General features: G+C 35.1%; 1 protein-coding gene across 1 annotated transcript; it reads left to right on the forward strand.

Moving 5' to 3' along the window:
* The first annotated feature begins 4,198 nt into the window (after positions 1-4,198).
* On the forward strand, positions 4,199-5,134 carry LOC144230509 (olfactory receptor 4P4-like). Its single transcript, XM_077762816.1, has one exon. It carries the CDS (start codon positions 4,199-4,201, stop codon positions 5,132-5,134), a length of 936 nt encoding a protein of 311 aa, XP_077618942.1.
* The last annotated feature ends 9,558 nt before the right edge of the window (positions 5,135-14,692 follow it).

Genomic DNA, 14,692 nt, shown 5'->3' on the forward strand with positions numbered 1-14,692 from the left:
ACAGTGGAATAGCAGCACTTGGCCGCGATCTGTTTAGAAATGCCTTTGGGAAAGTAATTATCTACAGCTTTCAAAGAATTATGAATTTCTGTGCTGTCACTTAAGTTTATATTCCGTTTTTCCCCACCAAATTTTCTTCAGGAAGAGGTATAAAATAGATTATTTCCAATACCTAAACACTCTTGTTAGCTTTTGCAAGATATAAAGAATATCAAAAAAATATATATATATATATTTTTAGTGAGCTAGTAATACTGAAATCTGAAATCAGCATTCAAAATTCCTAGCCTGCTTTCCTGGGACATAGCAATGCATTTCTCCACCACAGGTCGTTACAGTAAGTGTTTGAAGCCCACTTCCCTTGTAAACCTGTTGAAAGTTTAAGTCATGTTGAGATTTCCAAAATATTTGCAAAGAAGTAATCTGGATGTATGTGAATTATTGATTTATAGTTGTCTTTATTTTATTCCAGATTTTGATCCTAGGGATGATTTGGCAGATGGAGTATCTGCGGGTGGAATTCTTCTCAATGTAGCCTAACACCAACCTGACAGGCACTCAGATCTGCTCGTTAGCTAATTACCCATGTCGTCTTGGTTTGGGAAGGGTCCCACCAACCATGTGCTTAACCAAATATAGGCTCTTATTCCATACAATTTCATTCTAAAGACTATAACTTCTTTTGCAGTGTATGATAATTTTGTTACAGTACGAATGCTTTAGCATATGTTAGTTTTAGTTGTGCGTTATTTATAAGCAAAGCTCTAGTTGAGAACAATTAAAACATTCTCAAGTTCGTAGTGCCCTATTCTTGTGCTTCCTCCATATTGCTGTTAAGAAATAGTCTTGTTTATGCTTGAATACCTACAAAAATGAAGAATTTCCTATACCTCAAAACACTCACCATCCTAGAATAGACTAGTTTCATCTGAGTCAACTAAGGCAAGTTGATAGCATGCTACATTCTGTTACACTAAGAGAAAATACGAATGTGTGGTCAGAGCTTTCATTTGCACATAAGAGCCTCTATTCTTACACTAATAATCAGCCAAAAGTACACTCAGAACTTTTATTTAGTACTACCAAAGAAGTAAAGTAATCATTTAACTATATTTTTATAGTGCAAAAAAAAAATCAGGCTAAGGGTTAAGGTTAAACATTCCTTAAAAGGACCAATCTGCTGTTAAACTAATCTGAATGTTTTCCCTAGCAGATTGTTGAAATTGAGGTTTACCTCACCAGTTAGTAAATCCATGTTATGATTTTTTTCTTAAATTTTCCCACTGGCCTTGGTTGTGTGTGTGTGCATGACACATTTTGTGGTTCTAAACTAATCACTCAGAAGGGGAAGTTTGTAAAAGAAAAATGAGTGTTTTGAACCCCACGTGTCATGGGATATTTCATAATACCTCATGTATTCCTCATTAAAATTCTGAATTATGTAAAGATATCTTAATTGTAAAATGAGTAAGATGAAGTTTAAAGAGATTAAGCAATTCGCTCAAGGATGCCAGTCGTCTGTTTATTGAAGGTGCCTCAATGTTTCCACCCCTTTCTGTGTTGCTACTGTTCCTTATTCATCAACTGTAGCTTTAGTTTTTACATAAGAGGGGTCCTTAATATCGCTGTGATCAAAAATTTTTATGAAAATAACTCTCCTCTCACGACTTTTCAGTTTACATACTCTCACTGCAGCCACCATGTATAATGTTGCACTAGATTACAGAATAACATACACACTAAGAACTATTGTGGATTAAAAGCCAATGATGGTGTAGAAACAAGGAAGAATCCTGATTTAAACAATTTACATGTTGGTAAAGCTGAATAGAAATTGTTTCAAAATGATTAAAAATGAGCGATTCCAATAATATTTATAGTAAATATTCCTGTATCTTTATTTACATAAATTCTCAGAAAGGCAGACAGGCTGTCTGTTAACCCATCTTGAGTATTCCTTTCTACTCAGATAAGGGTTCAAAATGGTCTTTTCACTGATGCCCTTTATGACATCCTTTGCATCCCTCTCAGTTCTCCCCATGAAATTAAGCTCAGATTGAGGGAGAATCAGGATTTCTGTCTGCCCCCATCCCCAGTGTATAATTTTCACATCCTGAGAATTGCTTCGATTCTCTTGACCTGAGTCTTTTCTACGTAAATTCAGAGATTTGGATTAGTCAGGTAAATTCTGTCTTTAAATGGTTTGTAGTCTTCCTATATAATAATTCTTTTTAAATCAAATCATTTCAGTTAAATAAATCTATCTGAAAAATTAACTTTGTTTCCACTTCATCCACAAAGAATCAATGTCAATTGCAATGAGTAGATTATAGGTCAATGAACTCCACCTCCCTAGAACTTGTCAATGCTCTTTAGTAAAGGTGAACTGTCGAATACTCTGTAACTGATAATCATTTTTAAAAATGTAGGAACAAACTAAAAATTACTCTTTTGTGAAGTAGAGTTTTGAATAATAATTTAAAGCAGAATTGCCGTCCTATAGGACCATTTTCTAATCGTCTTTTTGTTAAAAAATCAATTTCTATATGATCTATATCTTAACTTATATCCAGAGAGATATACTGCACATGTATGTGTATATATATATATATATATGTGTGTGTATATACAATAGTCTCCAAAACTATTAAACACATAGATACTGATATTGAGAATCTCTAGGGTTGATGGTTTCTATACAAGTTTGCTACAAAAACATTCTCTTATTTTTGTTTTTTTGTGTTTTTTTGTGTTTTTTTTTTGTTTGTATTTTAATAGACATCTGAGGGCCCAGGTATGACTCTCATATCAGGTCCAGAGAAATGTAGAAGGTGTACCAGCTGTTCAAACTCATTGGACAGTTGGAGTTTTTGGTGAGGAAGATAACTCTTGGAAGTGCATTCTCTCTCTTCTTGACTAATTTTGTACTGATTAAATAATGTCTCAAAATTATGTATCAGATGAAAAAAACACAAATACATGGATTTTTAATTTCTTTTGTTTCAACAAGTATCACTGAGTGCTCCCTGGCCAAAAAGTTTGACTAATATTATCTTTTGTATCATCTCCTTTTATCGACATTAGTTCTTTAGATTGTATATAAAACACATGAAATTTTTAGCAAGAGCCATGACATATGCACAATTCAAACATACTTGGGCAATTTATTTTATTTTATTTTGAGAGAGAGAGAGAGAGAGAGAGAGCATGGGAGAAGGGCAGAGAGAGAAAGAGAGAATCTTAGCAGGCTCCAAACAGCACAGAGCCCAATGTAGGGCTCAATCCCATAACCCTAGGATTATGACCTGAACCAAAAGGACACTCAGCTGAGCCACTCAGGCATCCCCATAATTGGGCAATTTAATGATTTTATCCAATCTTTAATGATTGTCATTACAAACTTCAATGACATTATTTATATTTTTAAAATTGTCTTTAACACATGAAATGTGAATAGAGAAATGAATGAAATTGCTTATTATTTTCCACAATTTTTAGTCATTAGATGACATTCTTGTTTTGTTGTATACTTTCCCACCATTCTTTGATTTTTAAAATGACAGTAATTCCATTGGTGTAGTACGACCCATTGGCAATGTTTGGTCACATAGCAAAAAAAAAAAAAAAAAAGAAAAAAGAAAAAAAGAAAAAAAAAGAATGTGCTTTAAACAGATTAAAGTTTAGTACTTTGGGAGTACGTTGGCATTCCTGAGAATTCACTCCCAGATAATTCTGGGAAGTTGACCAGAAAATGATAAAAATAGGAAAGTGGACCTCAAGTATTAAGAATATGCATTTAAAATATGTTCAACAAAGCATTTCTTGACTTAGGCTCATTTTAAAAATTCTTCTTTGATGCCTAAATAATGTAATTAAAAATAATAAATCATTTTTAACTTTTAAAATATCATTTAAATATTTAAAAATCATTACCATTAAAATTGAGTAAAATACATCACTACTCCCATCATCCCCATTATGGAATACTTTTGCAATACTTTTATAGAATAAAAGACTTAATCAAAATGATAAAACAGCTTAAGTTAACACGTTGAGAATGATTAATATTAATATTATACTCCTGTCAATATACTCTTAGTAAATTTTATACCATTGTATTCATACTGTTTTCAACACATTTATGTTCTCTTTCCTTCAGATACCTCACTCATTTGAGTGTCACAGCAAACCCAAGTATATGGAGAGCCAGCGAAACATCTCAGAATTCGTTCTTCTAGGACTTTCATATGACCAGAACATACAAATATTTTGTTTTGTGTTCTTCTTATTCTGTTATGTTGCCCTGTTGGTAGGAAATCTCCTGATCCTCATCTCCATTCAATGCAGCCCTCTTTTCCACCAACCCATGTATTATTTCCTCAGCCACTTATCCTGTATGGACATCTGCTACACCTCTAGCATTACACCCAAATTAATTGCTGACCTACGAGGGGGGACAAAAACCATCTCCTATGGTAATTGCATGTTCCAGGTCTTTGCCATGCACTTCTTTGGGAGTATTGAGGTCTTCGTCCTCACAGTCATGGCCTTCGATCGCTACGCTGCCATCTGCAAACCTCTCCACTACATGCTTATCATGAACAGGACAAGATGCAATCTTCTAATCTTGGCTGCTTGGGCTGGTGGGGCCCTCCATTCTTTTCCTCAGTTATCGATGGCAATCCAATTGCCATTTTGTGGACCTAATGAAATTGATCACTATTTTTGTGATATCTTCCCTTTGCTGAAAGTTGCCTGTACTGATACCTACATCACTGGTGTGCTTGTTGTTGCCAATTCAGGTATGGTCGCTTTAGTTACCTTTGTTGTCTTATGTGTTTCTTATGTCATAATATTGTTTAGTTTAAGACATCACTCAGCTGAGGGAAGACACAAAGCTCTCTCTACCTGTGGGTCGCATATCACTGTGGTCATCTTATTTTTTGGACCTTCAATCTTTGCCTACCTTCGTCCCCCGACCACTTTCCCTGAGGACAAAGTATTTGCTCTATTTTACACCATCATTGCTCCTATGTTCAATCCCTTAATCTACACTCTGAGAAATACAGAGATGAAAAATGCCATGAGAAAAGTTTGGTGTCAAACATTATTTTCAAAGGAAGCACACAATTAATTTGAGGAAACATATAGCTAAGCAACTTTATAAAAGAAAAGAGCTTGATGTGACTAAAAAAGCTAAGAAATATTTCTAGGTGGCACCTGGGTAGCTGAGTCAGTAAAGCATCTGTCTCTTGGTTTTGGCTCAGGTCATGATCTCACGGTACATGAGTACATGGGTTCCAGCTTTGCATCAGGCTCAGGGCTGACAGCATGGAGCCTGCTTGAGATTCTTCACACCCCTTCTCCCGCCCCTCCCCTGCCTGTCTCTCTCTGTCTCAAATAAATTATATATATATATATTATTTTATTTCTTAATGATTTATTTATTTATTTTTGAGAGACAGAGGAAGTGTATGCATAAGTAGGGGGAGTAGCAGAGAGAGAGACAGACAGAGACAGAATCCGAAGCAGGCTCAGAGCTGTCAGTGCAGAGCCCAATGCGGGTCTTGAACTCATAAGATATGAGATCCTGATCTGAGGTGAAGTAGGACGCTTAACCAACTGAGCCACCCAGAAGCCCCGAAATAAATCATTTTTGAAAAAGAAAATGCTGATATGGGGCGTCTTAGTGGCTCAGTCGGTTGAGTGTCCGACTTCAGCTCAGGTCATGATTTCATGGTTCCTGGGTTCCAGCCCTGCATCAGATTTCGTTCTGACAGCTTGGAGTCTCGAGCCCATTTTGGATTCTGTGTCTCTTTCTCTCTCTGCTCCACCCCTGGTTGCACTCTCTCTCTCTCTGTCTCAGAAATGAATAAATGTTAAAAAATTTAAAAATTAAATTTATAAATGCTGAGAAATATTTCATAGACTTTATATTCCATCATTATGAATAGAATGCATGAGAGAAATAATTAGAAAGAAATTTAATGGAATAGGTAAATGAATATGAATTTCCACTTATCAGAATTAATTAAAAACTTAATGTTTTGTAATTTTAAGGAGGTGTGGATGGAATCACCTGCAGAAAAAACTGTCTGGGCTGAAGCAAATAAGGCAATGCTACTTGGTCAGTGAACTAGAAAGGCAAAAAATGTTTAATGCTATTAAATTTATGCTATTATATAAACTGGGCTTTGACACCAGTCCCCATAGTGATACATGTTCTGCAGTAGTGAAGTTGAAATCTACAATTAAAATAATGACTTTAACTCATCACAAATGTCTTTATGATAGAACTTTCACTTATTCGTTCTCTAGTGGCATTCAGAAATCTTCTGTGTTACAAAGTAATCAATAGCAGAACCTGTTTTAAAGTGGTTCCTGGTGATCAGTTAAAAATAATTGTGATTATATTAAAAATAATAAAGACAACTAGTTAAGACAGAACAAGAATCAATAAATCAGGATGCTGAAAACCTAATTACTTCTTATTCCACCTATTGACTAGAATGCAAAACATTTTCCATGAAACTTAAGGGACTGAATAACAAAATCTAAGTGTTGACTAACCCTTACCTGCCTAACATTGATAAGTGGAAAGTTATTTGATCCAGAGTCAAAGACCTTTTCTGCTATAAAGAGAAAAAAATGCATAGAAAAGGACAAATTAAGACATGGTCTAACATCAAAAACAAACCAAAGTACATTTTGCAAGCACATGTTGGCTGCATATGGATGTTTGTAGCTGTTTTATTCATAACTGCTAAACCTTGGAGGTAAATAAGATGTCCTTCCATAGAGTCTAGATAAATAAATTGTGGTTCATCTGGACAACAGCATATTATTATTCAGCACTCAAGAGATATGAGTTCTGAAGCCATGAGATTAGATGCAGGAAACTTAAATGCATATTACTATGTGAACAAAGCAAATCCAAAAAGACTACATATTTATGTGATTTAAACTCTGTGAATCCTGGGAATAGCAAAGCAATGGAAACATCAAGAACATCAGTGTTTGCCAAGGGTTAGAAAGGGGAACACAGAGGGTTGTTAGGGTGCTGAAGTGCTTCAGTTTGTCACTAGAGTTGTCATACATAAAATGTACTACACCAAGGGTGAAGCTCTAATGGAAACTATAAATTTAAGGAGATAACTATGTGTCATTGTAGGTTCCTTTGATTGTAGCAAATGCATCACTCTAGTGGCAGAGCCTGTCTGTGTGTGGGGACAGGGTGTATATGGGCATTCTTTGTACTTTCTGCTCAATTTTGCTGTGAACTTAATAGAACTTTAAAAGATACAGTTTACTGGGATGCCTAAGTGGCTCAGTTGGTTAAGCATCTGACTCCATTTCACCTCAGGTCATGGTCTCATGGTTCGTGGGTTCGATACCCACCTAGGGCTTTGCACTGTTAGCGCTGTGGAGCCTGTTTGGAATTCTCGCTCTCCTCTCTCTCTGCCCCTCCCCCTGCTCCCATGTATGCTTTCTCTCTCTCTTCTCTCAAAATAAATAAACTTAAAAACTTTAAAAAAGATAAAGTTTATTAATTAAAATATACACTATGGCACAACAGATACATCAAATCATGTCGTAACTGGAGTGAAGAGACGTCTGAAATAGATTTTCTACAGAAACCAGAAAAAAACAGTTATGAAAGGCCTTTTTTTTTTGCATGCTTAATAGGATTTAAATAAAGGTCACTTAAGAAACACAGCAAAAATATCAATATAGAGAAGATGCTACATAACAGGATTTTATTAAAAGGAAGATGGTTATAATATAGAAAGTATTTTAGAATATGTAAAGAAAATGTAGAGTTTCAATGAATCTGGAAACAGTGTATAAAGAAGTATAAAGAATAGAAAAAAATAATGAGGAAGATAAAATTAACCAGAGGTGTTACAGCAGACAGGGAGTAGACAGATGGTTTCAGTAGTTATTCATAAAGAAACGAAACTATGGCCAGATTCTAACTCTTCTTCTAGGCATGTTCTAGAATGTTTAACTACTTAACTGAAGGAAATAAAATTGTCACTAAAAATGAAATACTGGTTCAGATAATTAAACAACAGACTCATTTTAATGGCCTCTTTTAAATGGTGATTATTTATTTTCCTGATCATGCTTTCTTAATAACATGAATTTCTGCTTTAGAACATGATTAGTGATCAAAATTATTATTTGTGAACAATATTGATCTAGTGCTAATGACGGTTTCTGATACAAATCTAGACATACATTCCATGTTAATGAGACCTTAGCATTTTATAATAGAAACAACTTTCCTAGAAATAACTTTGGATTTCTATGAAATGTGAATGGAATGTCATGTTTAATAAGTTGAGATCATTTTCTTTTTTTAAATTGAGATATAAATGATGTATAACACTATATTAGTTTCAGATGTACAACAAAATGATATAAGTATTGGAAAGAAATCATTGCAATAAGTCTAGCTAACATCCATCCCCACAGATCTTTACAAGTTATTTTCTTGTGACTAGAACTTTCTAGGTGTTACACCTTCTCACTCATTTTATTACACAAAATCTTGCCTGAGGATTTGAAATTATAGATTTTTTAATTACTCCATATCAGAATTTAAGATACACCTCGATATTTCAATAGAAAATTCCAAGCATATTTGCTATTATTTGAGATTTAAACTATTTACAAAAATTATATCCCCCTACTTCTATATTTACTGCTGTGAAATTATTGACAAAGATTGCATGTCATAAGAAGAAAGAAAACATAAATGGAAAAAAGAGAAAGACCTATTTTTGATTTATAAACTTAAAGCTATTAAAGTCTATCCTGTGAAATGTAGCTAAAGCCTTTGGCTGCAAATTCTTCATGAGTTGTAACAGCATTCAATTTCATATTTGCAACTTTAGACTACTTCAATTCTGTAAAAGTTACAGAAAAAATACTATTTTATATTCATGAATAAGCTATGAATAGCACATCAACATAAACTGTCAAGGATTTCAGAGCATCAGTACATGGTTTAAAAGAACTACTTATGTGATAAATTTGCATAAAATTTGAAATAAAATGTTTTTAAACATTGTAATGGCATATTCTCAGGAATAAGTTTTTAAATAGACTTTATATCTTAATTTTTCTTATTATTTCTTTAATTAAAATGTTTTAATGTTTATTTTTATTTTTGAGAAAGAGAGGCAGAATGTGAGCAGGGGAGGGGCAGAGAGAGAAGGAGACACAGAATCGGAAGCAGGCTTTAGGTAGATTTTACTTTTTAAACAAGATTTAGGTTTGCAGAAATATTACACAAAAAGTACAGTGATTTCTCTTATAGAAGTTCAGCCCCCTCACAATTTCCATTTTCTAACATTTTGTCTTAGTGTGGTGCATTTGTTACCACTGATAAACCAATATTGATTGAGGCAGTTTTCCTAAAGTCTATAGCTTACTTTAGGATTTATTCTCCGTGTTGTGGAGTTTTGTGCAGTTTGACCTATGCATTATATCAGATATCTATCACCACATAAAATAGTTTCCTTTCCTGAAATATGCCCTGTGTTCCACTTACACATTCTTTTTTTTCTCTAATCCTGAATCTCTGTCACCAAGAGATATTTTAAATTTTTTAATGTTTTTATTTATTTCTGAAAGAGAGAGAGAGAGAGAGAACAGGGGAGGGTCAGATAGAGGGAGACACAGAATCTGAAGCAGGTTCCAGGCTCTGAGCTAGCTATCAGCACAGAGCCCGATGCGGGGCTTGAACCCACGAACCGTGAGATCACGACCAGAGCCAAAGTCGGTCGCTCAACCAACTGAGCCACCCAGGCACCCCCAAGATATATATATATTTTTTTTACAATTTCCACAGTTTTCCCTTTTCCAGAAAGGGAATTCATAATTCATATCTGTGATGTAAATATTTCTGCTTTAAAGCCTAAATATCCTCTTTCAGATTATCTCATTTATTGTTTTAATAATTAATATTTTAAAATTCACTATTATCTACTGCTTGCAATCTCTACTTCTACCACATAAATATATCAATCATCCTTAATTTGGGCAATCTATGGTATAGTCATAATAACTAATATTATTTAAAAATTACTATAATTGGCTTGATTCAAGGGAAACCTAATAGTTAGATGGAATCAAAGTTAGACAGAATCAGTATTAAAGCATAATGTAGATTCTACCAAAAGAATACCATTAAGAGTATAAACCCAACCATCATAGCTTTCTGAATATCAAAGAACTACCTCAGAAACATGAATTTTCTCACCAAGTACTGTTCTAGAAGGATGTAGGTAAACACATCATAAAATTTCAGATTATAGCCCCAAGAATTGAAAGGGAAATTGTTAGATTGCATACTATCCTTTGTAACATGAAGTTCCTATTATTATTTGAATCTGATACCTTCTGCCAAGTCAAGAAGAACAACCAAATTGAAGGTTAATGGTCAGACAGAAGGTTAACGATGAGACAGAAGTGTCTGATGAAGGAAACTGGATGAGGGAAACCCAGCCAGTCTGTGGTTGTGAGCATATAGGGTGGTACAGAGTAGCAGATGACACTGAGAGTCAACATGAAGAGGGGCAGGGAAAGCACTAGCTCAAAACCACAAGTGATTAGGCAAGACAGGCAGAGACAGAACGCTGAAGAACATCTAAGGCTGTAGACCTTACGTGCCCATTTGCACCTTATCTATTTCTCTATGTAAAACTGACTTAAACCAGTCTGTATTCAGATTGCTTATTTTCCTGAAGGAAGTAGTGTTCATGCCCAAAGACAGGATTATATTAGCTATACAATATGAAGATTATATTTTTGGGGTGCCAGGGTGGCTCAGTTGGTTAAGTGTCTGACTTCAGTTCAGGTCATGTTCTCACGGTTTGTAGGTTAGAGCCCGAGTAGGGCTCTGTACTGAGCTTAGCGGCTACAGCCTGCTTCATATTCTGGGTCTCCCTCTCTCTGCTCCTCCCCTGCTTGTGCTCTCTCTGTCTCTCTCAAAAATAAATAAACATTAAAAAAAGATTATATTCTTTATAGACTTCTGAGTAAGTCCAAACTATGAAGAGATATTTGAAACTTCCATTCGTTTCTAGTCATCTGAGATCAACTTCTTGCTCCATAATTTTCTATTGCACTTTTTATTTCTGCATTTTTCAGCATATAAATCAGAAGGTTGAGGAAAAATGTTCCATTTGTATTAAAAATAGCTATCATCTTTTGTTAATGTTTATTTATTTCTTGATGGAGGGGTGACGGGCAGAGAAAGAAGGAGACGCAGAATCTGAAACAGGCTCAGGCTCCGAGCTATCAGCACAGAGCCTGATATGGGGCTCAAACTTTGGAACCCTAAGATCATGACATGAGTCGAAGTTGGATGCTTTACTGATTGAGCCACCCAGGTGCTCCAATCACAGCTATCATATTCTCCATGGGGAAGGTGGTTTTAGGGTGTGTGTACATAAACATGCAAGGACCAAAGAACAAGATGACCACAGTGATGTGGGAGACACAGGTGGAGAGGGCTTCTCTCTTCCCTTCAACACTATGATTTTCAGAGAATGCAAGGTGGTAACACAGGAGCACATCACCATGACAAAACTCAGTGTACAAATGGCCCCATTTCTGGACAAGAGAAGTAGGTTGATCACATATGTGTCTGTATGAGCAAGTTTCAAAAAGAGCTGCAAGTCACATACATAGTGATCAATCACAATGGGCCCACAGAAGGGTAACTTCAAGGCCAGAAAATTCTGAGCTAGAGAATATACATAGGACCCCACCAAGGCCATAGCCACCAGCACAGCACAGACCAGATGGTTATATAGTGCAGAGGCTTACAGATGGCCACATAGTGGTCAGTGGCCATGAGGATAAGGATGAAGATCTCCAGGCAGCCAAAGAAATGGAGTGAAAAGACTTGTATCATGCACTCACTGAAAAAAGATAGTTATCTTTTTCAAAAGGGCATCCACAATCATTCTAGGGGCTGTGGAAGTAAAGAAGGAGGTGTCAGATAAGGATAGGTGGGAAAGGAAGAAGTACAATGGACCCCTGAGTGCCTGGTGGGCTTGATAGTAGTAATGGTCAGAAAGTTACCCAGCAATGGCCCCAAATAGAAAAGCAATAAAATGACAAACACTATTTTCCTCCTAACAGTATCCTCTGTCGATCTGAGCAGAAAAATTTAACATATTATTCAGCTGCATGATCATGAGTCAGAAGGGGAAGTGTGAAAAGATTTATCTGCAAAAAAATAAAGAAATTAATTTACAAAGTGCTGTGAGATGTTATGGAATATTTTAAGCAAATTAATTCATGGTACTGTGTGCAATTGTAGGATACTTTAAGCAAAAATAAATATTCTTCCTCAGATACATTCTAAGTGTGGTATTTTTTACTCATCTCATAACAATATTTTGTTCTCAGTTTTTAATGACCAAATTCATTGGGTGTTATGAATCCCAAATTATCTTACTAATAATGTGACACCTTCTTCAGCACTCTTCAAATATAACCCCTTGCTAGATTTGACATGTTTCTGATTAATTTTGCCAATCTAGTGATTATTAACTTAAGATTTGTGTCTCCATTCTATTATTTCCTTCCTTATTTATATTTTAAATACATTTAATAAATATTGGGGCTCTGTTTGGCATCGTATATCACTCGACCTTGAGGATTTGACTACTCTTGGATGTTCATGAATATTTATGTGATCTCACACACCACCCCCAACCCTATAAAGCATGTCCTTTTGATGCATATATCTATATATCACATATTGATACACCTATTTTTATAAATGTATATTATTTGTAAATACAACATCTTCTGCTTCTCTGCATACTTTCTCATATGTAGCAGTTTTAAAGGAGGAACAGGAAATATAGCATTAAATAGTATGCTGCAAACTTTAAGCATATTTGTGATATGTAGGACTTGATCAATACAAATGAACAGAAATGAAGATTCTTTCGTATTTAATAATATCTCACATATGCCTATTTCTATTTTTCTTTCTCCAATTTCTGAGGAGTAACTTTAGAGCCTTCAGAACCTCTAAATAGACACTTGTAAGTGAAAGGGGAGAGATAAACTTCATCGTTCATATGTTCACAAATCAACTTTTAAACTTAAGCATCTCAGATCTTGGGTGGCTGTGTGTGGGTGACACCTGGTAGTTAGTGTAGGAGCAGATCATGACTGTAGTCCCTTAAACTGCACATTTACAGAACAGAACAGAGAAGCAGAAATGGGAAGAAATGTGATTTTAAAAAGAACATTGCATATAGTCAGTAACTGACTTCTTCCTTGAATTTTTTTTCACTCCTGGCAAAGTCAGTGATTACTTAGAAATGTTAGGGCACGTGGGTGACTCAGTCAGTTGAGCATCTGACTTCTGCTCAGGTCATGATCTCATGGTTTATGGGTTCAGGCCTCCTGTCGGGCTCTGTGCTGACAGCTCAGGGCCTGAAGCCTGCTTTAGATTCTGCATCTCCCTCTTTCTCTGCACCTCCCCCACTTGTGTTATTTCTCTCTCTCTCTCTCTCAAAAATAAGTAAACATTAAAAAAATAAATGCTATTTCTTTCAATGAAGATATCTTTTTTTAATTTGAAATATTTTCATGACCAAAATTTCAAGAAAATCTTATTTTAGGTCTTTCTTATCAAGATGATGTTGGAAGGCACAGTATATGCAAATACGAATATAAACTTAAATGTGGTGTATTTAAATATAATCTGGACGACTTACTCATCCTATTGTGTTTTTCACAGGAACAAAGGTATTTTGCCTCACAGGCAAAGGTATGTAAGAAAAGAGAAGAAGAACATAGGGGATCTCATGGAATAAATCCTGAGGTCTGAAGGAGATGTAAAAACATACAAAGTCAAGTTTAAGGGGACCTCTAACAGCAAGAGAAAAAGGTTGGAAAAAGAAAGGTTTGTTGAATTGTAAGAAATAGACTGATCAAAAGGAAATTCCCAGAATCTTTTGGTAATTTGTATTTTAGACTCAAAACATAGTAATAGCTTGTGCTAATTTTCAAAGGCTATTACCTTTGGCTAATTTTATACTGTTTATAAATAAGACACCTGAAGACCCATTAACGTACAGAATAATCTTACTCTTACTCAGGATGAAAGATAGCATCTCTGTCTTTCACAGACTCATGGTCTTTCTCATTGTGACCTCTATTTTACGAGAATCCTTTCCATTATCACTTTGTTATTCCCCAGTTCCTTCGGATGTGAAAGGAGGTTGGTAATATCATTTATTGCGTAGAGTTGTTGTAAAGGGAAATAAGCTAAACCCCACCAGTGCTTTATGCCTGAGATAGAGCACGTGTTTACTAAATGTTTCTTATGGTTAGTGGAGCTCAGAGGGCAAAGCAGAATCAATCATTAGTTTTGAATACAAATGTAAAAAGAGGAAAGGTTATTGAAAATGACATAAGACTAGAGCACAATTACAGAATGTTCATCTCCACTGTTGGCAAATTATTTTCAGTGAGCATTTTGTAACCCTAAAAGGACGTGAAAGAAAGTTCTATGTCTGTAATTTTCTTTGAAGTTTACCTTAATGAAAATTAATTTACCTTAAATGGAAATTTGCCTTATTGGAAATATATCATTAAAATTTTTACCTTAAATGGAAATATGTTAAAGAATTCATTGATCCTCTTCCCC

This window comes from Crocuta crocuta, unplaced genomic scaffold, assembly GCF_008692635.1.
Source record: "Crocuta crocuta isolate KB4526 unplaced genomic scaffold, BGI_CrCroc_1.0 scaffold1365, whole genome shotgun sequence".
NCBI classification, from domain to species: domain Eukaryota; kingdom Metazoa; phylum Chordata; class Mammalia; order Carnivora; family Hyaenidae; genus Crocuta; species Crocuta crocuta.

What these genes read in the sequence shown, in the direction of transcription:
- LOC144230509 (XM_077762816.1), top strand. Translation starts at nt 4,199, where the DNA reads ATGGAGAGCCAGCGAAACATCTCAGAATTCGTTCTTCTAGGACTTTCA.